The 24,296-nt window shown below is 56.4% G+C and overlaps 2 protein-coding genes across 2 annotated transcripts; both read right to left on the bottom strand.

Moving 5' to 3' along the window:
- Positions 1-949: 949 nt before the first annotated feature.
- MYG1 (MYG1 exonuclease) lies at positions 950-4,437 on the bottom strand. The gene is made up of 7 exons (XM_059832833.1): positions 4,261-4,437; positions 3,609-3,742; positions 3,369-3,528; positions 3,006-3,155; positions 2,796-2,918; positions 1,274-1,455; positions 950-1,166 (listed from the first exon to the last, which is right to left on the bottom strand). Exons 1-7 carry the CDS (start codon positions 4,435-4,437, stop codon positions 980-982), a joined length of 1,113 nt encoding a protein of 370 aa, XP_059688816.1. The 3' UTR covers positions 950-979.
- A 1,712-nt stretch (positions 4,438-6,149) lies between these two features.
- VDR (vitamin D receptor) lies at positions 6,150-23,378 on the bottom strand. Its single transcript, XM_059832832.1, has 8 exons — positions 23,228-23,378; positions 17,235-17,365; positions 9,417-9,601; positions 9,083-9,206; positions 8,411-8,582; positions 7,736-7,887; positions 6,563-6,679; positions 6,150-6,409 (listed from the first exon to the last, which is right to left on the bottom strand). Exons 1-8 carry the CDS (start codon positions 23,374-23,376, stop codon positions 6,150-6,152), a joined length of 1,290 nt encoding a protein of 429 aa, XP_059688815.1. The 5' UTR covers positions 23,377-23,378.
- Between the last annotated feature and the right edge of the window lie 918 nt (positions 23,379-24,296).

The following is a 24,296-nucleotide window of genomic DNA, read 5'->3' as shown; positions in this document are numbered from 1 at the left end:
GCGCCTCAGAGGACGGTGCTGAGTGTCTCTTCCTCGCCCTCCTCCTCCTCAGGGCTGGCTGGTTCGCAGGGCAGTGCCCGCAGGTACTCAAGGTGCAACCGGGTCTCAGCTCGGCTCCTCCGGACATATCGGCCCACGTAGAGGAGGACGGCACCGAGCCACCCACCCATGGCCGCCAGCACCGCCACGTCTGGTGCCCGCGGCCGCCCGCCCCCCACCAGCGTCTCATTGTGGCCACTGGTGGGGGGCAGCCCCGGGGGGGCCCCCCCCGGGCACCGGCAGCCCCGGGGGCAGCCGGGCAGCCCCAGTGCCAGCAGCAGCAGCCAGGCTGCCCGCATCGCCCTGCAACAGGAGGCTGGAAGCGAGGGAGGGGCTCAGTGTGTTCCCCCCCACCTCGTACTGCCGGATGCGCAGTTTTGTGGCAGGGGGGGCAGCAGGACGCCTGGGTTCTCCTCCCAGTCTCCCAGCATGGGGAGGGGCGTGGGGGGGTGATGCCTGCACCTGCACCCCAATTCACAGCCCCTTGTAACCCCGTATCGCTACACACAGCCCTTTTCCCCCCCTCCCTGCACCCCAAGGACACCCTGACGCCCCCCCCCGCCCCATCCCAGCCCCCATTGCCTGAGCAATGAATGCGCTGGGCACACACTGGTTTTTACTGGTGTTGCAGACCCATCGGCAGCAGATGCGTATCAGGAACGGGGACAATCTTCGGAGAAATGGATCCGAAATGTCTCTTGGTTTGGGCTCTGACTGGGCTCGCACCAGTCCAACACCGGGACTGGGAGCAGTGACAAGCCTGGGGGGAGCCTGGGTCCCCCCCAGCCGGACAGACAGCTCCATTAGTGTCCCGCTCCGATCCCATTACATGTGCCAAGCGGGGATGGTCTCAGCCATCCCCAGCAGCAGTCCCTGGAACGCCCCACGCTGGGCAAGGGGTCGCTTTTGGGGTGACTACGATGGTGGGGGCTTGGGGGGCTCATCCGCTCTGCGCTCCCCCGCCGTGCTGCTGCGCCAGTGTCCGCCGTGCCATCTCCAACGCCCCCTCCCGCGTGCGGTTGCCTCCGATGAAGCCGCTGGCGTGTACGAAGACGCAGCCGGGGATGCCGGCGAGCTGGGACAGCGCCTCGTCCCGGACACCTCGCCAGGGCTCGGGGAGAGGGAGGCTGCGGTGGTGGGGGGGAGAGGGAGGCGGCGGGTGAAAACCTGCCCCCCGTGGGGGACACCGCCATGGCGGTGGGGGACATGCATGCGGCGAGGAGATGGGTCTCACCGGCTCTGGAAGGTGTGCGGCCCCGCCGGGACGCTCTGCACCCGCCACTGCCCGCTGCGGTCGGGGAAAAGCACCAGCTGGAGGGGTTCGGGCAGCGCCAGCTCCTGTTCCAGGCTGAAGACGTGCTCCTTCCAGGGGCAGCCGCCCTGGGGGAGCTCCAGCACCACCCCGCTCGCGTCCACCTGGGGGGACACACATGCCAGGCACACGGGGGTCCTGTGCACGCAGCCCCCGCACCGCCCTGTGCCTCAGTTTCCCCCCCCCATTCACATGCGTGTGCTGCCAGGTGCTCTGCCGAGCCTTCATGGGGAGCTCTGGGGGTGCATGAGCGCGTGGGGGGATATTGGGGTGCACAAGGGGGGTGTGGGGGAGCATGGGAAGGTGCGTGATCATGCACGGCGATTTGGGAGTGGATGAAGATATTAGGACGCAGGTGGGTCACATGGAGGGATATAGGGTGTGGGGTACATGGCCGTGCGTGGGGATACGTGTGTGTACAGCGATACACAGGTATATAGGGCACAGGAGAGGGCGCGCAGCCATGTGTAGGGGTATAGGGGAGCAGAAGGGGAAGTGCAGAGCCGTGCATAAGGATATAGGGGCACAGGAGGGGGTGCACAGCCGTGCATAAGGATATAGGGGCACAGGAGGGGGTGCACTGCCGTGCATAAGGATATAGGGGCACAGGAGGGGGTGCACAGCCGTGCATAAGGATATAGGGGTACAGGAGGGGGTGCACAGCCGTGCATAAGGATATAGGGGCACAGGAGGGGGTGCAGAGCCATATGTAAGGATATAGGGGCACAGGAGGGGGTGCACAGCCGTGCATAAGGATATAGGGGCACAGGAGGGGGTGCAGAGCCGTGCATAAGGATATAGGGGCACAGGAGGATGTGCAGAGCCATATGTAAGGATATAGGGCTACAGGACGTCGTGCACGGCCATATGTAAGGATACAGGGGCACAGGAGGGGGTGCACGGCCGTATGTAAGGATATAGGAGCACAGGAGGGGATGCACGGCTATGCATAAGGATATAGGGGCACAGGAGGTTGTGCACAGCTGTATGTAAGGATATAGGGACATAGGAGGGGGTACAGAGCCATATGTAAGGATATAGGGGTACAGGAGGGGGTGCACAGTTGTATGTAAGGATATAGGGGCACAGGAGGGGGTGCACGGCTATGCATAAGGATATAGGGGCACAGGAGGTCATGCATGGCCATATGTAAGGATATAGGGACACAGGAGAGGGTGCACAGCTGTATGTAAGGATATAGGGACACAGGAGGGGATGCACAGCTATGCATAAGGATATAGGGGGACAGGCGTGCGTGCATGGCCACGCGTAGGTGTATAGGGGAACAGGACGGGGTGCACAGTTGAGCGTAGGGCTATGGGGTGCCAGGGGCGCCCTGGGCTGTGCAGGGAGGTTTGTACCGAGGAAACGTGGCCTCCCCTCACCCCAATGCTCCCCCCAAAAAACTTTCAGACACCCCCCGCCAAACTGGCACAGTGGGTACCTCAAAGCGTCGCCGGATGGCCTCTTCCACCAGCGCCCGCGCCGGCAGCCAGGCACGGTGGTAGTAGTCAAGCCGGTCCATGAACTCGCCCCCAACCAGCTCCATCGCCCGCTTGAACCCCGCCTGGGGACGCAGAGGAGGGTCAGCGGTGGCCCCAGGCGGGGTGGCCCCATGCTGCACAGCCCCCCCTGCCACGTTCCCCATCCCCACCTCAGTATCCTGGTCGGGGTCGTTCCAGCGGGGGTTCAGGTGACCCACGCGGGCACTGAGGGTGGTGGTGAGGGCGTAGCGGGGCTCCCCCTCCGCCTGCGCGATGCCGTTGTCGATGGCATCGATCTCCTCCACAAAGTTCTCGTACAGCTGGGGACAGAGTAGGGGACACCGGGGGTCAACCCAGCCTGGAGCCCGACTGCACACCAGTAGCTGGAACAAACTGGTCCCCTCTTTTAGAGGGTCCCCCTCCCCACAGCGCTCTTTTACAGGGTCACCCCTGCCAAGGAGAAGCCCTGGGGAACGCTGTGCGGCACTGGTGGGGTTAGAGCCCTCCCCAGACCCTCCTGGTTCTCCCGATACCTTATCATAGAGCGCTGTCACGATGGGGCCGTCCTCTGGCTGCCCCAGGAGGCCCGCGAGGATCTGGGAGCCGAAGTGGCAGTAGACCAACCCAGCACTGCTCAGCTTCGTGGTCCAGGGCTTGTCAGGCCGGAGGCTCCGCATGGACTGTGTGAAGGACCTGCGGGGCCGCAGGGTCAGCCCCAAGGGACCCCCAGCATCCAGGGGACCCTGGCATCCAGCATGGGGGGGGTGTCTCACCTCTGGTGGTGGTCATAGCGGTGTCGCTCGGGGTCGTACTCACCCCCTACGTCCACCACTACGTCACACTGGGCTAGGCGCTGGGGGTCCCGGGTGCGCACCACCTCCGCGTCCTGCCGGGGGGTGGAGTGAGGCTGGGGAGCCCAGGGTGGTCCCCACGGACCCCCGAGAGCTGCCCCTGGTGAGCCCACAGACCCCGAATAGGGACTGAGAACTTAAGGGTGACCCCCAGGTGGGACTAGAGACCTGAAGGGTGGCCCCTAGGTGCGACTAGGGACCCCGAGGGGCGACTGGGGACCCAAGGGTGGCCCCTGGGTGGGACCAGGGACCTGCAAGAGGGACTGGGGACCTAAGGGTGGCCCCTGGGTGGAACCAGGGATCCCCAAGTGGGACTGGGGACCCGAGGGGTGGCCCCCAGGTGAGACCAGGGACCCCGAGAGATGCCCCCAGGTAACGGGGGACCCCAAAGGGGGACCGGGCATCTGAGGGTGGCACCGAGGAGGGACGCGGAACTCGAGGGCGGGCAGCGGTCGGGGCACTGCACGGTGTCCCTGCCCCGCTGCAGAGGTCCTGGGAGGGAGCCGGCCCGGTTGCAAGGGGGCCCGAGCAGGCCGCAATCCCGGTCCCGCCGCACGGTGCCCCGGGGCCGTACCCGGTAGCGGGGCAGGAGGCGCAGCAGGTAGCACGCCAGCACCTCGTCGCAGTGGAAGGTGCCGTCGTGGGTACCGATGCGCAGGGCGGGCTCGGGTCTCGGCCGCTTGGGCCCGGGCCCGCTCCCGGTGCCCACGGCGGCGGCCATGAGGCGGGCGGCGCGCAGGGCGCTTCGCATCGCACTGCGCATGCGTGGTCCCTCCGCCACGGTACTGCGCATGCACAGCACCACCTTCCCGACGCTTCCGTACGGCGCATGTGCCAATATCTCCCGCGCACCTGCCCGTGTTCAGTCTGCGCATGCGCCAGACACGCCCGAGCCCCTCCTCGCCGCTCTGCGCATGCGTTGGCACCGCCCAGCCCTCGCCCATCTGCCCTGCGCCTGCGCCAGCCGCGCCCGGCTTCCATGACTCCGCCCCGCACCTCCGCCAGCCCCGCCCAGTCCTCGCCCATCTGCTCTGCGCATGCGCCAGTTCACCCTGGTCCCCGCCCCTCCACCGCGCGCATGCTCCAGCTCACGCCTACCTGCACACGCCTCAGCGTGATTACGCATGCGCTCCCTTACCCCGCCCGACCCCACCCGGCCCCGAGTGCGCATGCGCCCTACGCGAAGCCGGGGGGGCGGGGCTTCGTGGAGTGAGCGCCCCCGCCCGGGCGACGCGGAGTGCACATGGGCGTACAGACAGACGGACACACGGGACACACGGGGGGACGCACACGGACACAGACACGTACGTGGGCACAGGGGCTGCCCACCCCACACGGACACCCCCGCTAGCCCCCCCCCCCACCCCCGGACAAGCACACCCGGTCCTGTACAGCCCACACAGGGACAGACAGACGGACAGGCAGCCCCCCCTCAGAAACCAGCCCAGGCGTCGTTCCCAAGCAAGAGTTTATTTGCAAGGAGCAGCACCCGCCCAGGAGCCCCCCCTGCTCCCAGACCCCCCCACCCCGGGGGCTGCTCCACCGGTACCGGGACGGGGGCGGTGGCACGGAGCAGCCTCCGGCGCCCGGTTCCAACGTGGCACGGGACACGGCAAGGTGCCGAAACCGAGCTGGGAACCGCCGTCGTTACTGCGACACCGTCACGGGCTGCGGGGGACCGTGGGCATGGCGGGGGTCCTGCCCGAGAGCCGCCGCGGCAAAGGGGTTCAGCTCCGGGAGCGTGGTGTCGCCCCGAGACAACCCTGCTCCCCCAAAGCCAGGCAGTAGCGTGGGGAACCCAAATTACAGCTCGTTCGGCTGTTTCCTTTGAGGGCCGAGGACAAATTCCCCCTCTCGGGGCTGACACGGACAGCTCCGGCCTCCTCCTAGTCTCCCAGCGGCTCACGGAAGGGGTTTTAGCCGGTCACACACGTGGGGACGCAGCCCGCGGCATTTTCTGGCAGGGATTTGGGGGGTGCAATTCAATCAGCATCTCCCTTTTTTGAAAGGGGGCGGGGGGTGAGCGCTGCAGATTTTAGGAGGGGAGCAGAGGATGGCGCCGACGGCTCAGCAACACGGTGAGTCCACCTTCCCACCCAAAACCACCCCAGCGCTTCTCCTTTCAAGCAGCCTGATTTTTCGGGTCAAGAAAGAAGTGATTCGAGGCAGCCCAGCCTCAAAATATCCATAAAGGGATAAGTCAGCTCTCGCAGACGGCAGGGAAGCGGAAAAGCTGCTCACAGAGGTGGGGGGAAACCACACGCATCTGGGTCTGTCACTGCTCGGCAGCGAGCGAACCTCGACCGCCGTGGATGAGAAGACAAAGCAGGACCTCCAGTAGTGTGAAACCAAACCATCTATGTACAAAACTCCTTCCCGGGGTCACGTCCCTCCGCTCGCTGCCTCGGGGAAGCCAGGCTGACTTATCCCTTTACCGGTGGGTGCTCAATCCCACGGCCGGAGTCAGGATATCTCGTTGCCGAAGACCTCAAGCACCAGCGGCGTGAGCTGCATGCTGTGCTCGGGCTGGAAGGAGAGGCAGCGGTACTGCTTGGAGTGCTCCTCGTTCAGGCTTCGTAGGTCGGCCAGCTTCTGGATCATCTTGGCGTAGAGCAGGCGGCTGCCGGGAGGAGGGTGTCTGCAGCGGATGTAGGTCTGGAGGATCTCCGAAAGGCGATCCTGGAGGGATTCCACCAGCGAGGTGTCCTGTACGCCTGGGCGATCTAGGAAACACCACCAACGCAGGGTGATTCCCTTCCCTTTTCCCAGATGGCCGCGATGGAGAGGCAGGGAAGGGTGACATTTTTGGGGACAAGTGCCTTAACACAGCCAAAATTTGGCAGGTTAGTGACCTTGGGGGATGAGTGTCCTCCTACCTGGGGACAGGATGCAGATGGCCATGAGGAGCACATGCTCTTCTTCGTGAAGGTTCAGCTTCTTCAAGCCAACCTGGAATTTCACGAGTGGCTCGAGCAGGTCCATGCTGTGGCCAGCTGGGAAGAGAAAAGGACCTTTAGCACAGCCTGCTCTGGAACAAGATCTCTCACAGCTGAGGGATGAGCGTGGAGCTCGGCGGCTCCTCTTTCAGCGCAGCAGAGAGCTAGGACAGTGGAAGAAGGCTTTTGATACAGCTTAAAACACGATGGTTTTTAATTGTACATTTCTCCCCAGTAGTTTCTCTAAAACAGATTATGGAGCAGATTTTGCTTTTGAAAGCTGTAAAGACAATTAACCTACAGACATTTTTTGCCTCCTTATCATCACTTCCACGCTGCCCCGTGTCCTGCACAAGTGTCACAAACCCCACCTTGTGTGCCCAGAGCCCTCCCTGCAAGCAGATCTCTTTCCTGCGTTCAGTGGGTGCCAGCTGCCCCGTGCCTGGTCCCAAAACGCCGCTCGCTCTGCCTGGTTCCCCTGGGATCTTGCTGGGAGATCTCTGCCCTTGCACCGAGGATCTCGGGCATCTCTGGGTTATCTACGGCCCTTCCAAGTGCAGGGAGAGGTTTAAGGTCCGTATATATCACCTGCACACCTTGTTCTCCGTGCTAGTCCCCAAATCCTAAAGTGGGGGAGGTTTAGGGCAGGATTCACCACGTTTCCTAACAGAAGGCCTTCCTGGCTGCAGAGCAGCAGCAGTGGGAAGGCACAGCAGCTTTCCAGCCCTCATGGCAGCTCGGAGCAAACTGAACTCAATCCCTGTTGCAGGGCAGAGGGGCTGGAGACAGCTCTGAGCTACAGCCATGTGCCGGCTTTGCTTTCCTTCGGGAGTTAACGGCTCTTTCCAGCCATCTGGTCCAGCTGCAGAATGCACACGTGTCGCAATGCAGGGCTTGGGAGATAAACAGAGCACGGTTGACACCGGGACGGGGGTCTCAGCCCAGCCGTGGCACTGCCGAGCTGCTGGTGCCGCCGTCTTCTGCAGCCGTGCAGCCTGCCAACGCATCCCTGCTTCCAGACTACTCATTATGGGATTTTTGCGCCTGAATTTAAGGCTGGGGTGACAGTTCTTAGCCTGCAGCAAGCAGGATAGTGCCCGGCAGCACCTTTACCTTGGGTGACATCACTGATCCTGTACTTGAAGTCATTGCTGCCGCAGGTCCATGTCATGTCCTCGAGGGTGAAGGACTGGTTTGAGCGCAGCATGATGACCTCAATGGCGCTGGATTTCAGCAGGGCGATCTGGTCCTCTGCTGCCAGGCTCCTGGGCAGGGGGAAAAGGGTGATGTGAGACCTGTCCGGCGAGCAAAGGAACAGCCCACGCCACCCGTGCATGAGGTTCTCCATCGGTAAGCCGGTCCCGTTGCTGGGGGCACCCCAGCTTCTCTCTCACCCCAGATTTCCATGTAATTAAGCAGCAGGTATTTCTGCAGCTCCATTTACTGAGTGGCACCACCCAGCACCCCGGGCACCAGCCTGGAGTTAAACAGGACCTCAGGTCCTTCACAAACCAGGATGGGACCGCTCACGTGGTCTCGAGCATCTTTCTTAGGAGCTCAAGCATTTTGCTGACAGTCTAGATGAATCAGAGTAAAATAGAGGAGTAACCCCAGGGAGGAGGAGAGACAGAAAACGTGAAAGTAGGAACAGACCTGGGAAGGGAACAGAGCCCGAGGGACAGCTGTGAAGATGAAACAGAGAAAAACGATCTGGCTGTGAAGGGTAGGATGGGATTCCCGAGAGTGGAAAACCGCCATGGACATCGGATCTGGGAGCAAACGCCTCACCTGAATCCTGGGATCATTTTGGCAAAGCCGATCACCTTCTGTATGCTGTAGCTGACCAGGTCGGCCAAGTGCGGGAGCATGGAGAGGTGGGAGAAGTCAATGTTCATGGAGGAGCTCTCATCATTCTCCTCGGAGAGGACCAAGTTTGAAAACATCTGGGGCTCCACAGACTCTGGAGAGAGGGAGACAGTCAGAGGGTACCTCAGTTGTAGGCAAGACATTACGGGCAAGCCCGCGGCAGGAATGGGATCCAACCTGCCAGGAGGGCTTCACATTGCATTTAGACAGCAGGACATAAAGGAACAGGGCTGGGAGAGCAGTCGTTCGCTGGCTGCCAACAGCATCAAGATTTTTGCACCACAACCTTTAACTCCTCTCCTGTGCCGTAATCAAGTCTAACTGCAGCCAGAGCAGCGACGACGCAGCCCAGCGTTCACGTTCACACTCCTCTTGGTCGTCCTGGAGGGCTCAGACACACAGAGGTCTGCAGGACCACGATCCAGCCAAGGACTTAATGCTTTTTGCTCACAAAAAGCCTTTGCAACACCTCCAGGAGGGTCTTACAGTTAAACAAGCTTCCCAGAAGAGGTAAAACAAGGGTCTGAACAGCCAGACTTAGGTAAAGCTGTTGCACTTCTACCCCCGTCACCTCTGGAGAGGCGAGCATGGTACCTGGAAACGTGCTGAAGCCATCGGAGCCAAAGAGGTCAGTGGAGTCCTCTGATGACAAGTCCTGGGTGAGGATGGAGGAGGACCTGGCTTCCTCCCTGTTGCTGGGGTTGCTTCTCATGGGAGGCTGGAAGAGAAAGCAAGACATGAGGATTGGGGCTGGGAAAGCAATTTGATGGCAGGCGTTCGCCTGCTGCCGATGGCATCAAGGTTCTTGTAGTGGGATTTTTAACTCCTCTGTAATGAGAAGTCGTGGGATGAAATGGCTTTGGTGCATCTGGGCAGGAACTGCTTGGTCCTGTGCATGGGAATCGGGGCTGGCGCACCCCAGACGTACCCGAAACTTGGTGAAGTCGGCGTACGTGGGGTCATAGGTTTTGTGATGAGCCTCGAGGAGGATGTCGATGACTTTCTGCTGCTCCTCTGAGAGTTTGGGCTTCAGGCTCTCCTTGAGCGCTTCCTCCTCCTTGCGCTTAAGTATCATCTCTCGCTTCCTCTGAACCTCCTCGTCTGTCAGGATGACTGCAGGGACAGGGAAAGAGTCAGAAACGCACAGGGAAACAGGGGCTAAAGCAACCCCAGCACCCAGCAGCATCCCTATCACCTTGCTAATCAATTATTAAACCTGCATCAACCCCGTTCTGCTCCTGTCCCCGACTGCCGGGTCACGGCTTCCCGCTACGAGACCAGCACAGTTTATAGCCCACTTGGGTGCTTTCAGGCAAGGACCAGGTGCAACAAGGTCACATCAGCACTGCCAGATGTCTGCTCTGCGCTGCAACCTTGCTGTTTGCTCTGTGCTTTCAGGTGAAAGAAATCTTGATCCTGCAAGACTCAGGCCAGCGGGTTCATCTCACTCCGGCACGGGTGCTGCGCCGCTGTCGGCACCCGACAACAAAGGGAGCCTGATGTGGCATCGCTCAGCCTCCGCGTCCGGCTACCATGCTGCAGCAGCGATAGGCTGGGTATCCGGCAGCGCTTCTGCAGCATCGCAAGTATTTTTAAGCTAAGGGGACATATAGACATACCCCCACTCCCAGGGTTGGGTATTTATGGCTTGTATTATGGGTGACAGCCTTCGGAAGCAGCCAAGCGTCGGACTCAAAGGCGATATGCAAGGCTTCTCCCATTTAATTAGAGAAGGGGAGTACCCACAGGCAATTTGGGCTCAAATCTTACCTTTATAAAAAGAGCTGAAAGACCTGAATAGCCCTCACAGGGTTGGAAGAGCAGAAAAGCAACAGGGAGCTGCAACCATCTCTTGGGGTAGCAACCCCCCATCCCACAACCAAGTCACACATTCACAAAAGCGCTAGTTAATACACATCCACCGGCGGGTCCTAAAAATAGCAAAGCCCATTCCTCAAGATATTATTAGCCCTTTAACTAGTCATTAAAAAAAAAACCCCAAGCACGTTATCTGATGATAGGCGGCTTTCTGCCTGCCTTGGGTTGCAGACAGACTTGACGCTGGGCAAGTCGAGGTGGAATTTGGGACGAGAGGTTGGCGAAGGGCAGCGGGAGCCACGGTTGCAGGCCTCGAGGCAAGGAGCTGTTTGCAGTCCCCGCTCCCTTCTGCCACCTTTAGCCGATGGCATTTTTCCAATACGTTTTTAAACTTGCGCAATCTCAGAGGGGACTTGAAGATCTCGGAGGCACAGGAACGACCAGCTCGGGCTGAAAGGTCACTCTCACCATTGGTACGTTACGGGCAGCTCTGCAGGGGACAGCGCGACTGCGTTTACCATCTCTCGTCCGGTTATTATTACAAAAGCATTGGATCCATCTGGGCGCTGCACACAAGAAGGGAAACTGTTCATAGATGAGGCAGCATCTGCGGGGAAAGGGCCACGTAGGGCTGGGAACGAGGATGGGGCAGAGAGCCGAGCGCTTGGGCTGGGGCCATGGTGTTTGAAGTCTTTGCCAGCACAGTCTGTTCCAAGCACTGGGGCTTTGGAAGGGATTATTGCAGGTGTCTACACCAAGCAAATCTCAGATCCTGCAAGTGAATCAATCCGAAATTAGGAAGCATCCGTAGAGTGGATTGGAAAGAAAAGGATGTTTCTGTGTTGAGGCAAGACTGCAAGGGAAATCTCCTAGGGATTTCCCACCCACCTTTAGGAAATCCAGCCTGCAAACATTTGGAACAGCGAGGCAGCAGCATTTCTCAGTCTGGTAGGAGCTGAAAAGCAAGAGTGTTTCCCAAAGCATCACTTCCATGGGGGAACAAACGCTGGCAAGGTCTGTGCTCCCTGGTACTATCCCCTAAGGTGACCACATTTCCCTATATAGGGTTTATGCAACGAAACATCCAGTTTCCCTGTACGTTCCAGGGCTGCCGGCTGCACTGAGGCTCAGCTGAGCACGTAGGCTGCACGTTGCTGTGAATCCGTTGCCAAACTGCCAGCAACGGCGACAGGAACGGGCCATGGCTCTGGCTGGCAGCACATCCCGGGTTTGGTGTTTCATGCTCTGATAGGAATTGCTGGAGCCCACAGGAGACCAAAACCCAAAGGAAGCTCCGCAGGTGTTTAAAAAAAATCAGATAAAGGGGAGTTGCGATTCCCTTCCAGCTTGTCTGGTGTTGTGAACGCCTGTGCCATGACACAGCGGTACCTGTGCAAGCCAAGACACAGCCCGGCATCGGCACTGCGGATTGAAAACCACCTCCACTGTTTCTGGTGAAATCGTTCCCGGTGACACGAGACAGCAGCAAACCTGAAATGCACTTTGGCCGTGCTGGAGGAACGGCTTTTTGGTAGGACCAAGGGTAACGCGGATGAGGGATGTCAGTGCAGTGACACGCCTGCTTTATAACGTCCTGGGGAAAAGGATTCGACTCATTTACTTCGTACTCACAGAAGGATGGATCTCGCCCACCACATCCCTGCCTGCCTCGAGGGGGGATACGGGATCGGGAAGCGGCTTGACACCAGCACCTTCCACTCAAGATTCCAGCTCACGCTCCAGATCCAATCTCCTCCCGAACGCTGAGCCAGAGACGTCCAGCCACAGACTCCTGGCAAACCGGTGACGTGGCTGAGCGTTTGTGGGCTGCCCTGACCCAAAGTCCATGCGGAGGCTGGGATAATATCTGTCCATCGCTTCCAGACAGACACTGGACCTCTTTGCGAGACACCACAAGGGCAGCAGAGAAAGCCACGGCAGACACCGAGGGTAGCGCTGAGGTTACTCAGCACACAAGGATACAGCCGACCGGGCGAGGATACAACCCTGCAAGCGCGGCCAAAACCAGGGGCTTGGAAGTGCTGGAGGATGGTGTGGAGCAGCGCAGAGGCAGACTCGCTCCGTCAGGGGAGGAAAAAGCAGCCAAGTATAAAGCGAAATTGAATTTTAGGAAACATCAGGCATGAAACGTGTTGACTGGGTGGAGTTTGAGTATTTCATTGAAGCTTGAATGGTGGGTGCTTCTGCCTGCCCCAGCTGGAGCTGGGGACACCGTCCAGCTCCAGGGGTGCAAAAAGCCCCGTCGTCGTCCCCCTGCCCTGGGACAGCCTGCCTGGCACGGCTGTCATGATGGGGTGGCATTTGGGATCTCGCTGGAACAGTGGTGGCAGTCAGAAACCGAGCTGGTGTCCCCTGGTTCGCAAGAGGGCTGCAGAAACACCCCTCACAGCAGCAGCTTTGGGGTGATTCACGGCTGGATGAGGGTCAAGAAGCAAAAGAAGCAGTTCAATATGCTGTAGGGACAAAGCATATGTATTGAGATCGGGAATCATGCCCTGAGCAGCCCTGCAGGGCGTTGCAACCTCACTTAACTGCCAAGGATGCCCAGGATCGCTCTGCAGCGGTTCACACAGTAAATACCCGGGATCCAGCCTTCCCAGAGGCACCTGCCGTGCACCCTTTAAAGCTGGGGAGCAAAGCCTAATTCATCCCTCCTGCTTCTCCCAAAACTGCACCTTTCAGCCCTGCTGACCTGCTCCAGAGCCCAGCTGCGACCGCCGCGAGACGCCTTTGTCATCGGAAGATGGAGCATTTCTTAAGGCCAGACCCCTGCAGGTGTTATCGGCAGCGCAGCCAGCGGTGACAGGGCTGCGACAAGGGGTGGCACGGCCAGAAAAACCACGTTGCACAACAGGAAAACAAAAATCACGATGGCAGGAGGGGTGTAAATGGGATGCTACAGGCTGGCTGGATGGCACGCATCTCCTGCAGCACGTGGGTTTGCATGGAAACCAGAGAGGAGGAAAGCTTGCAGCAATGGGCAAGCAGCAGCAATTTAAATCGCAGGTCCCAGACCTGCGCCGGAGCAAATCCGAGAGCGACAGCAGCTGCAGGGCCCCCAGCTACTGCTCCTCCCCTGCCAAGGAGGTCATGTCCCTCCGACGCAGCTGAGACACGGCTAACCAAAGCGATGCTTGCACAGATTTCGGAGAGGGCTTTCCAGAAGCTCAGCCCCTGCCGGCTTCCAAGCCTGCTCTAATTACAGAGGATGCTGGATGTTTATAGCATGTGCTTCGAGCCCGCGGGGAGCAGAGAAGCTTCCCGGCCAGCCTGCGAACGGAACGCTGGCCGCCGCCAAGCGACGTTTTCCTGGACAGCAGCAAATCTTCCCTCCTTCGCCTCTCAGCCAGTCTCCGGTATCAGCGCGGGTCCCAGATGCTGGTGTTGCACAACGCCGCAGTGCAGCCGCTCCCGGGCCGGGGAATAACACATTCCACGTTTGGGGCAGCAGGGACTTTTTTTACTTTAAGTATCCCCGCCTATTCGGGGAAGCGGAGGAGAGCTGGAAATGCAACCTCCCTCCTTGCTCACCCTCGTCCCGCAGTCTGTAACCCTGATGGCTACTGCTGCCCTTGCGCTGCCTGCTCCCCTGAGCATCTCTGCTCCTCTCCTGACCGATTCGGGAAATTCCCCTCTCTCTGCACAATCTCCTTCTAGTTTCTGCTCCTCTCCTTGGCTCCGAGATGATGGTTTGGGTTTTTTCCTCCTCCCCTTTGGGGATTTTCAGCACTGAGATCATAAATCGAGCCTCGTGGTGAGGATGCTGAGCACCAGCTGCTCGTGACTACAACCAGATCCTGGCAAGCCTTTTCCTTGGAAAAGGGGAGAGAAGATCCATGGGGTGCTGACCCCAGGCAAGCTATAGACCTTGCTGTGGCACCAGGGAGGGGAATTAGCTGCAACCGCCTTCACCGATGTCCGAGGACCCGGCTGCAGAGGGACAAACTGCCCCAGGACACGGCTGGGGACCCTCCCAAGGAGATTCACTGATTCCCAGCTGACTGGCACCACGACAAGCACAAAAAAAATCCCCAGCAGCAAATAAGGTGGCGGGGAGAGAATAAATTCAAGGCCATCAGACTGCTGCAGCCGCAGGGAGCCCGTGGGTCCCTCCGGCTGCTTGATTTGGTGATGCATAATTTATCTTCCTGCTTTGCAGCAACGCCTTTAGACCGTATAGGACAGACGACCCGTCCCCCGTCCCTGCGTGCATACGCTGCGAACATTGGAGAGCTGTTAAAGGTTGGGGGAGAAGGGGCAGAAACACTAAGAGAGGTGAATCACCCAAAGGCTACAGGTGGCTATGGAGCCCGGGTCCATCTAATTCCCTGTGCTTTGGCCATCACAGCCCCAAGGGACGAACGTCTCTTCCTGAGCTCCAGGCAGCTGGCAAAAGGGAATTTTGCAGGGCAGAAGGGGTAACTTCAGCATTTTGCCACCCAAAACAGTGCCAAAGCAGGCAGGATAGTCCAGCAAGGAACCCTTCGCCCACTTTAAAGTACATTCATGCTTAGCATCAACCTAGGAAAAATCAGCAGCAAGAGGACAGGGCAGCCAAGGCATCCCTAGGATGGAGACCTGCCCTGGTTGAAGCCATCCGAAGAGAAACCGCTCCTGAGAGCGGCGAAAGGAGCGTTTCCAAATGCCACGGCTCAGGCTGCGAGGTGGATTTCTCCTCCGCCGATCACCCGCCACGCAGCCCCGCAAGCTTGCCCTGGGCTTTACCCCATGCAGATAAGACAGGCGGAAACCCACAACTATTTGCTAACGTTGGCTGCAGACAGCTTGGGGTGAACCCAGGCATTGCGGCGGGGCTATAAATCCTGCTCCAGCCTTATAGCCGTAACCTCGGCTGCCCTCCAGCTTCCACCTCCTCCCCTCCCTGGTCCCTCCTCAGGGGACAGTGGCCGCCCCGACGCTGTCCCCAGCTCCCTGGGGAGCGCTGGTGGCTCAGGGCTCTTGCTCTGTATGAGTTTGAATACACATGATCCCTTCCTTGCTGCGCCTCCCTCACAAGCACTGGCTCCTCCAGCCCATCACCCCAGCGTCTGGTCCATAGGTTCGGCTGCACCCAAACTTGGACCGTGTGTCCAGGAAGGGACCCTCAGCACGGCCGTGCTGCCACAGGTCTCAGCCCTGCGTGCTTTGGGCTGGAGATGATGTCTAAAATCATCCAGGCCATCCAAACACCACACGCTCCGGGGATGGAGAAGGGTCTGCCTGCACCAAACCCCAAATTAACGTAGGCACAAGGTCTGCTGGGGTCTGCCCTCTTCCTCCTCTTCTTTATCCCCATCTCACTCCCTCATTTCTGCTTCGGACTCATCGGCAGCGGGGTCAAACTGGCCCAGTCTTGCCTGTGGGGCTCCTCGTCACCTTCAACGACAGCCTGGAGAAGACACAAACGCCCCTCAAGAACTTCAAGATCCCTGATTTGACCTAAAAATAACAGCAGCACACCTCGTTCCCTTTCATTTAACCAGCAGCAAAGTCCACAGGAAGGCTATTTTTAGTCTCCTTAGGTTAGGTTTTGTTAATCCAGTAATAGTTTGTTAACAGGGTCGCTTACAAGTTAACTCCTGCGGAGAGCATGCACATCCCTGGGACCTGGCACAGCGCTGGGACCTGACCCCAGCTGGGGTGCAAACACCCCATGCGTCGCTGCCGCTGAATTTTCCGGCCCTTCCTGGGTAATTAACCAGTGCAAGTCAACACATTTTCCTCGTTAGCAATGGCTACGCCAAATGGACCGCACCGACCAGCTACCATGGGCTCGCACGTCCTCGTACTCACCCAAAACATGGGTACATATGGTGTATTACGTGGTGGTTTTCTCCCTCTTTATGGGTCATGGCTGCTAGTTTAAAAGTATAAGATCCAGGGATCTTCTCTTCATCAGGGATCTGCTCGATCTTTGGGACAATTGGAAATTTAGGCATTTTTTCCTGCAAACGCCTACAAGTTCTGACTTTCTGGAGGACCCAGGTGCTTTGGTGGCACCCTGTGACATCAGACGCTGTTTGTTCTCTGCTCACCACGTAAGGAGATGAGCACCACTTCCATGTTCCAAATTTTCAGGTCCATCAATCATTCGCCGTGACGTCCTGTTTGCAATGTCTCCTAGCAGAAGGCTGTTATTTTGGTTTGAACGCTACGCGAACACCAGCCTTCTCCTGAAGACTTAGGACGTGGAAAGCGTGTGTACGTAGGAGGAAGTGTGTCAAACAGATTTTATTTTTAAAAGCTGCTTATCTATAAATATAGTTGAAGAAAATAAATATTTGGACAACATTAGTCTGTTTGGATTGGGTCAAAAACTACTTTACTTCCCTCTGCTATTTACTTAAGTCTCTGCCGTACACGTGGCTGGATGGACAGACCCACGTGGCAAGAGTAAGGGCCCCCCCCAAAAAAAAAAAGCCCAAGAGATGTTGCAGAGCAAAACACCAGTTCCACGCTAATGGAAATTACTGTCACCGTGGGGAAGCTCCTTCAACTCTCCCTGTTTGGATGCAGCGAGGAGCATGCAAAAATGCCTTGGAGAGGACGATGACTGCACAGGCAGAACGGGAGTAAGTTCAATGTAACCGGGAGTTAATCAGAAACAGCCCCGGATGCTCTCGCTGAGCTGATGTCCCCCAAGAGCCAGCAAAGGCGACTTGGCTCTGATAAAAGCAACTCCCCAGATCGCTAACCACCACAGGAACAGCCTCAATCATCAAACGAGCTCCTCTCAATCATTACCCACCACATCCCCTGCCCTTTGCATCCTCTTCGAATCCTTGCAGGGCTTTCAGGTTTTACGCTCGTGTGCCCGCTTTCTGCGCCGCGTGTTAATTGACAAGGAAAAGGACATCGCAGCATGAAGCCGGGCTGTTCCCCACGGGATGCGTGTCTGCATACTCACACTCTTTCATCATGCCAATGTCCACGCAGCGCTTCAGCCGGCAGGCCTGGCAGTGCCGCCGGTTGTCCTTGGTGATTTTGCAGTCACCGTTGAAGGGACACGTGAACATCGCTTTCCTCTTCATGCTTCTCCTGGAGAGGAATGGGAAAAAAATGTCTTGGGTCAAATCAACACCGTTTTGACTGTGCAAGAGGCTGCTCCAAACATCGGGAGGAGAAGCAAGCCCAAATCCAGCTCGCTGGACAGCAAACTGCTGGAGAGAGATTGCTAAGAGGACGCTGGAAGCATCTCTGACCTGAATCTGGTCAGCTCAGCTGGTCACTCAAGAAGATTAAGTTGGAGAGACTGTACCTCGTTGGGTGCACCTACAGGTTTGATCTTAGAGTTTCGGGCATTGCTGGACAGCATGGAAAAGGAGACCTTCTTACCAGGACACAGCTGAGGGGTTCAACAACCGGTTAAACAGCTTTCTGGTTTTGAACAGGTATTTTGAAGGCCAAAAGAAGGGTGGAAGGATTGCAGAGAAACCCCTACCAGCAGCAAAAGAAACCAGAGTGGAGGCCAGCATGTACCAAAGCAGCGCGCGTTATTAAACATTTACCAGCCTTTAAAGGCTGGCTTTGCTAGAATAACTGGCTGGAGTGCATGTTTGTGTGTGCAGGAGAAAGAAATCTCACTGCAGGATACTAGAGAAACAACACTTAACATAATAACCCTCTCTTCCACCAAAACCACACCGTGCCACGTTAATCCGCTGCTGCAATCGGGATTGTAAATCTTCCAAGTACAAAGGGTCAAAGTCAGAGCTCCCAGCGAAAACTCGCCTTTCTGCAGGGCCATCCTGCGCGATATCCACTAATGACACATTACAGGCATAGCTGAGCTGGTCCATTAAGGGCGGTTTCTCCTCCGCGTTCGGAGATGCCGCGTCTTTGCTTTGGAGAAAGTTACTCAACGATCTGCCATCAGCGACCGAAGCTATCTCTGGGATTGCAACTATTTCTAAAGGTGCCGCTCGCTTTAAACGAAAAGGTGATTTTGAATGGAGGAAAACCAAGCCCAGGGTACCTCTGGGCTGGAAAGTCAAAGCGAGGATGTTCAGAGGTAAACGCAGCACAGAACGAGAGCTGAGATGCAATTCAGGTACAACAGTGAGAAATCTGCCACCAAGTTCATGCTGTATTTCAGCACCGGTGTGAAGAGCCTCCCACTAGAAAGAGTCGCTCTTCTAGCAATAAAATCCCTCCGCGAAGCCGAGCTGATGGTGCACGACCCCTGCGCTCCACAGGCAAACAACGTGGACGTACCAAATGGGTGACTACAGGCTGAGAGGGCGATGGCAGAGGGGCCCCTCCAGCTCAGGAACGGCGCCAAGCCTGCGCTTATAGGGTATAAATATAAAATATGTTCTCGGGCTGCAGACCCGAGTGGCACGTAGCATGCAATTAGAGGCTATTTTAGAAAGGGAGATGTAAACAAAGAGGCTTTACTCTCCCTTCACCTCACAGATGAATAAATGCATTTAGGAAGATTAATACAGGAGAGGTGGACGGCAGAGCCCTCCATAACCTGCCTTACACTAAGAAATTCCTGTTTCCCCCAGCAGCTGGCTCTCAGTTTATTGCTTTTCTCTGGATTTTCCCCTTCCACCAAGACCCGCAGGACCTTTGCTGTCCCAGGAATGGGGACAAACATTGCTCAGCCCAGGGGCAAATCATTATTTGGAACTGAACACCCCGAAATCTCCCAGTTTCGATGAGCGACTCTGTTTTTGAGCATCTGGGGCAGGCAGGCAGCTCATCTTTTCCCCTGCAGCCCAGGGCAAGGCTGGGGAATGCACAAACAAGCTAGAGAAAGACGAGGCCCTCGGGCGGGGAAAGATGTCCTGTGTGCAAGGGCAAGCCAACATTATGGGTTTGGTATGAAAATTGCAGCCTATTCGAACAACGGTGGCTGGGCACAATAGCTGCTTCGTTGCCCCAAGGGTCCACGGCTCATGGCTACGAGGGGCCCTGAGTTACACCAGCAGTGTAGAGGAGCGGCCGTCGGACCCACGGCAGGACCTCACGCCGTCTGGCTCTGGTGTATTTTTATAAAGCTCCAGAACTAGCCATTTCAAGGCTCATTTAAGATCCATGTCCCAGGCAGGCTGCCGAATGTTAAAAATAACGAGATCCCTCCCTGCGCAAACCCAGCCTGTGGGTGAGAGTAAACACGGCCACGGCCGGCAGCAAGGGAAGCTCGGGTTTGCCGAGCAGGGAGCCATGTGCTCCAAGGTCAGGGTGGCTGTACCTGGCGGCGGCGGGGGAAATAGGGACAGCATTCCCATGCGTGCTCTCCGACACAACCATTTGCTACATGCAAATCCAACATTGCAAAGCACAGGCTGCTCTGCGTGAAGCAGTGACATCCGTTGCTCACCGGTGCTTGCAGGATGCCCGTCTCATGGGGGCAGGAGGAGCCCATCTGGCTTTGTCTTGCCCAACAGATCCAGAGAGCACTCCCGTCACAGTGAGGACTGCGATTTGCCTAAGTCCAGCTCTGCAAGCCAGGAAAGCTGATCATTAACCACCCGCCGACTGCAGCAGTTGAGCTCCCGCCTTGGTCTTCGGTGGGCACACGCCCGACAGCCCTACCTAGCACACTGAGGAGAAGGCAAACCCCAGTGCCTCTATGAAATGGCTTTTATGTTATCAGAAATGTGAAGTTACATAAAAGCCAGATGGTGAACAGCAGCCCGACAGTCCCCACCAGAGGGAGGATGAAGCCCGGACCGGACCTGCACCACGTGGCAGGAGCAGTGCTGCGCTCAGTCCTTCCCCTTTACCAGCCAGGACTGCTCTTCAAAGTAACTCCTTCTGAGTTTTTTTATTAGCAAAATGGACTTTCAATACACACAACTCTCACGCTTGCAGAACCTGTGAAATACTGTTTCCTGAAAGCTACCCTACTCATAACCAAACCCCTCGGTGGCCTTCCTGGCACGTCCTTTCTGTCACCCACCGCATGGCTAATACACGAGGAGTCATTTTTGCACCAAGGCTGCAGCAGAACCACCTCGCACAGCCATCACAAACCCTTTGGGGTAGGATAATCCCCTATTTCTCCCCCATTACACCTACACAGCCACCCAGGGAAGCCCCTTGGTACACCAACAGCCAAGTCAACACCAGGAGCAGAGCTGCAGCTCTCCGGCACCTGTTTTGCATACGTTTGCATTTTCTCCCCCAAATCCTGCCAGCTCCATCCCCCATTTCTGATCCCAGGAGCCCTCCAGACAACGGCACCTTGCCCTGAAATACCTTGAGACCTCTGGGGAAGGAGGAAGAGGGGATGGAGTTATTTTAAAAGTTTCACATAGAACATGGCAAAGAACTGGGGAGGATTGTAGGAGTGGAAGATGCAGTGATGCAGACAGGATGGGTGGAGACTTCATAGGTTTTGAAATACCCAGAGCCTTTCCAAGCAGCTCTGCTACTAATGCCCAGTGTCGTTGCACTGGGGGAAAACTAGGACTGCAGAAGAAACCAGAGAAACCGTGGATGCTTCAGCCAAGTCACAGCAGAATAAATCACTCGGGCTTAACTGCTTTTTAAGAGCTCCTGAGCAAACAGCAGAGCTCAATAAAAGGCTACTGTTGCCGTTGGCATCATTAGTAAACAGTGGACTTTGAAGCAACCGGCCAAAGGTTGCCTCACGCCTGTTTGTGCTGCAGGTTACGTGCATGTCTCAGCACCCAGAGGTGACGGCAAATTGCTAATGCCTTTTACAGAGTCATTAAACCCAGGACCTCCTGGGGGACTTCACACCGGGGAATCGTGTCACACAGGTATGTCCAAGGCAGGTGAGACCCACCCAGGGTCCTCCGGCAGTTCTGCTGTCACCCCAGTGAGCTAAGGCTCAGCCTGCATTTTGCTGCATCCCTCCGCTACATCGCACAAGGCTCCAGTTACAGAAGAACCAGTCCTGGTCCAGCCTGCAGAGGAGACTAAGTCGTGTCTGCAGCCTGAGCGCACTCAAAAAAAAAAAAATCTGTGAGACCTTCCCAAGGTTTTGCTGCTGCAGTTCGATATTCGCAGCCGCTCGCCCTCTTTTAGCCCCTTCCAGCCAAGGCTGTGAGTCCGACCTCCCAGGTAAGCGTAATCCGCCACCCTAAATTGATACCAGCGCAGTGATTTTTTCAAAGACCCGCTCAGGGATCGCAAGTTGAAAGTTGTAAAACAGCAAGTGCACACAAGCACAGCCTGTTATAAACCCCAAGGTGCTGGCAAAGGGATGCATAGCTTTTCTAGGAGAGTTTTAGGGGTCCAGGCTCTTCCGTGGCAGTGCTGCTGTATTTTAATGCAGAAAGCACTTAGATACCGTGGCATCAGCAAACATTAATTAATTCAGTGATTGAAAATGGCATGTAAACAAGCCTGTGTAAGCAAGAGGGAACACACCAAGACCTAGCTTGGGGAGAGCGTGCCTGGAAAGCAAGATTAAAAAAAAAAGTAGTAAGAGCCTTAAATTGAAAATAGAGGCTTTATATGGGGCATGAAGGGCTAGCTGAAGATGACAGCTTTTCACATCATTAAGATGTCTGCTCAGAAATACTGTCACAGTTGTATGTCTTGCATGATTACAATGGTGTGACAATAGAGATGGGGAAACGCAGCAGCAGGGCTCACATCGTCACTGCAAGAGCCACATCGCACCCAGGAAGGGTTCATCAAGCAGCACTGGCCATTTCAGAGGTCAAAAACCAGACCCTTGCCTCTGCGGCCACAACGGGGATGGGGAAGGTTGGGGACACCAGATCAGAGCACAGAAGAGAGCACCTGAAAGAAGAGTTACTCATTTAGCGGCAGTAATTGAGGAAAATGTTGTCACTCAGGTTGGCCGGGCTTCGAAGCCGCCCCATTCAAAAACAGACTGCAAGACTGTGGTATGTGAAAACCCCCATCTAGCCCCGAAATTCCTGCAAGAGGAGGAGTTATGACTTTACTGTGAGAGTTCAAGCTCTGGTTGCTGTAACAGCCCAGCTCAATGTGTACAGCTGTGCGCTCTGGTGTTTGCAATCCCACAGCCACCTGTGCCACCATCTCATTACAGTGCAAAATACTTGAGCAAGCCAGTCCCACGCCAGTCATTATCTTGCTTCATTTCACCAGCGCTTAGTCATTCTCTCACTTGGTGCAAGCGATCCGAACTCCCACGTGAATGGTTCAGCACCGTCTGTACAGGAGCATCGCCTCGTCAGACGCAGGGGTAAAACCGAGCCGCTAACAAATATCCACAAACCTGCAACTCTCCAGACTCGGAGACCCCGGCAGCTTTCAGAGATGTTTCTGCCTTGCTGAGGACCAGCTTGAGACCACTTAAGACTCCCATCTGACAGTGGAAAAAAGCCTCAAAACACCTGTATATACAGCCTACAGCGACTTTAGATCCCCCCAAGAGCCAGAGTGAAAGTCTGCCTGGTTTTGGAAAGAGCTTGGTGCCCACTCCAGCAGGTGGGCAGACGACACAAGCATGCAGAGCTTCAGAGCAGACATTAGAGGCAGCTTGCGTTAAAGAAAAGAAGTTTGTGGCCATCGTAGCAGTTTAGTTTTCAAAGACTGCTAGTCTCAGGTGTATTTTTCCCAGCTGTCACCCATAGTGTGCTAGAGTGTCTTACACTCCTGCCTATGCAGCACGTGGAAGTCTGCGAGGCTCCCACACAGATGGAAATCTCCAGCTAAGGGGAAAACAACCTATTTCCCCGTAGCAGGGTGCCACAGCAAGCCACAAGAAGGGAAATAGTTTGTGATCTCTCTGTTATCAAGATCTGCAAGCATGTCAGCTGTCTGCAATGTGGGCACGGGTTTGGCAAGGCTGTCTGCAGCCCAGCTTTGTAGGGATGCAGGTAACTGGAACAGCAGCCAGGCAGCACCCTGAGGATCAGATCGCCTGCTCCTCAAGGCTGGCTGGTTATGGAGTAAGATTCCTCCTCCCCAAAGACTCTCACTCACCTGAAAAAGCCCTTGCAGCCTTCGCAGGTCATGGCGTTGAAGTGGAAGCCAGTGGCTCTGTCCCCACAGACGCCGCAGATACGGGGCACGTTCCTGTCGAACTCGCCGGCTGGGTCGGGCAGCGATGTGCTAGCAGCCATGGTCTCCATGTCTGGGAGAGCACAGAAAGCCAGGTATTTATTTTGTAAAGCTTTACAAAAGGCAAATTAGATGCAAATAAAGGATTTTTTCCTTGGCTTCAAGACGATCTGTCAAGAAAAGCTTCTGCGTTCCCTCTTGCTCTGTGCACTAACACCACCAAAAAGCAGGTTCTGGCTAGTTTTTAGTGCACGTACACATCTGCTCACCTACCCAGTAAGAACAGGACCGATCCCTCTTCCACACCCCCAGCCTTAAACACACCACAGAACATGCTCACAGTAGTTTGCTGCACTTCAGTGAGAGAACTGCTATAGCCCACCCCAAAACCAGATCGTGTTTTTTTTCCCCACACTCCTTCGCGTTTGTTTTCAGAAAGCCTCGAAGGAACCAGAATTCACCCAGATCGATGCTGCAAAACCACAGGGAAAGAGGTCACGCCGCCCATACGCTGGCACAGAATTTCCCTTGTGCACTGACAGGAAGCGGCACCGGTATGCTCATGCCAGCTCCCGTAAGTGAGAAAAATCCCAAACGCGACTCAAGCGAACATTGTTTAAAAAAATCCTCAACAGGGACGTAAACAAGGGAGGGAGGAAATAGTCCTCTTAACGCAGATCGCTGAAATGAATATTAAAATGGAGCTTTTAATAGACTTTCCCTGGCTTACAATATCCACTGGCAGAAGTCTGTCTGCTATTAGAAAGATTGAGTATCTAAAATCATTGGGAAAATAAAGGTTAGAGGTTTTCATGGTGCCAAATCTTGGTAAAGACCACACCGAGACTGCAGTTTCAGATGGCACCATTTGGTAGTCGTGTAGGACAGGCTGTGTTCATAGCTCAGCTTACCCTGCGAGTTCTCAGCAGCTCCTGTGCCTCAGTCTCCCCATACACAGGACAGAGTTACCCCTTCGGCACATCCCGGGATG

This window comes from Gavia stellata, chromosome 36 (assembly GCF_030936135.1).
Source record: "Gavia stellata isolate bGavSte3 chromosome 36, bGavSte3.hap2, whole genome shotgun sequence".
Taxonomy (NCBI): Eukaryota; Metazoa; Chordata; class Aves; order Gaviiformes; family Gaviidae; genus Gavia; species Gavia stellata.
Note: the sequence above shows the minus strand (reverse complement) of the source record. Positions and strands in the feature narration are given on the sequence as shown.

Bases quoted from the DNA above. Each gene is read 5' to 3' on its own strand.
- MYG1 (XM_059832833.1), bottom strand. From the start codon at position 4,437: ATGCGAAGCGCCCTGCGCGCCGCCCGCCTCATGGCCGCCGCCGTGGGC. The intron at 3,529-3,608 runs GTGAGACACCCC...GCGGCCCCGCAG, and splicing joins CGCTATGACCACCACCAGAG to GTCCTTCACACAGTCCATGC. The intron at 3,156-3,368 runs GTATCGGGAGAA...CTCTGTCCCCAG, and splicing joins TGACAGCGCTCTATGATAAG to CTGTACGAGAACTTTGTGGA.
- VDR (XM_059832832.1), bottom strand. From the start codon at position 23,376: ATGGAGACCATGGCTGCTAGCACATCGCTGCCCGACCCAGCCGGCGAG. The intron at 8,583-9,082 runs GTACCATGCTCG...CCCTCTCTCCAG, and splicing joins TGGCTTCAGCACGTTTCCAG to AGTCTGTGGAGCCCCAGATG. The intron at 7,888-8,410 runs GTGAGGCGTTTG...CCCCCTGCCCAG, and splicing joins AAAATGATCCCAGGATTCAG to GAGCCTGGCAGCAGAGGACC.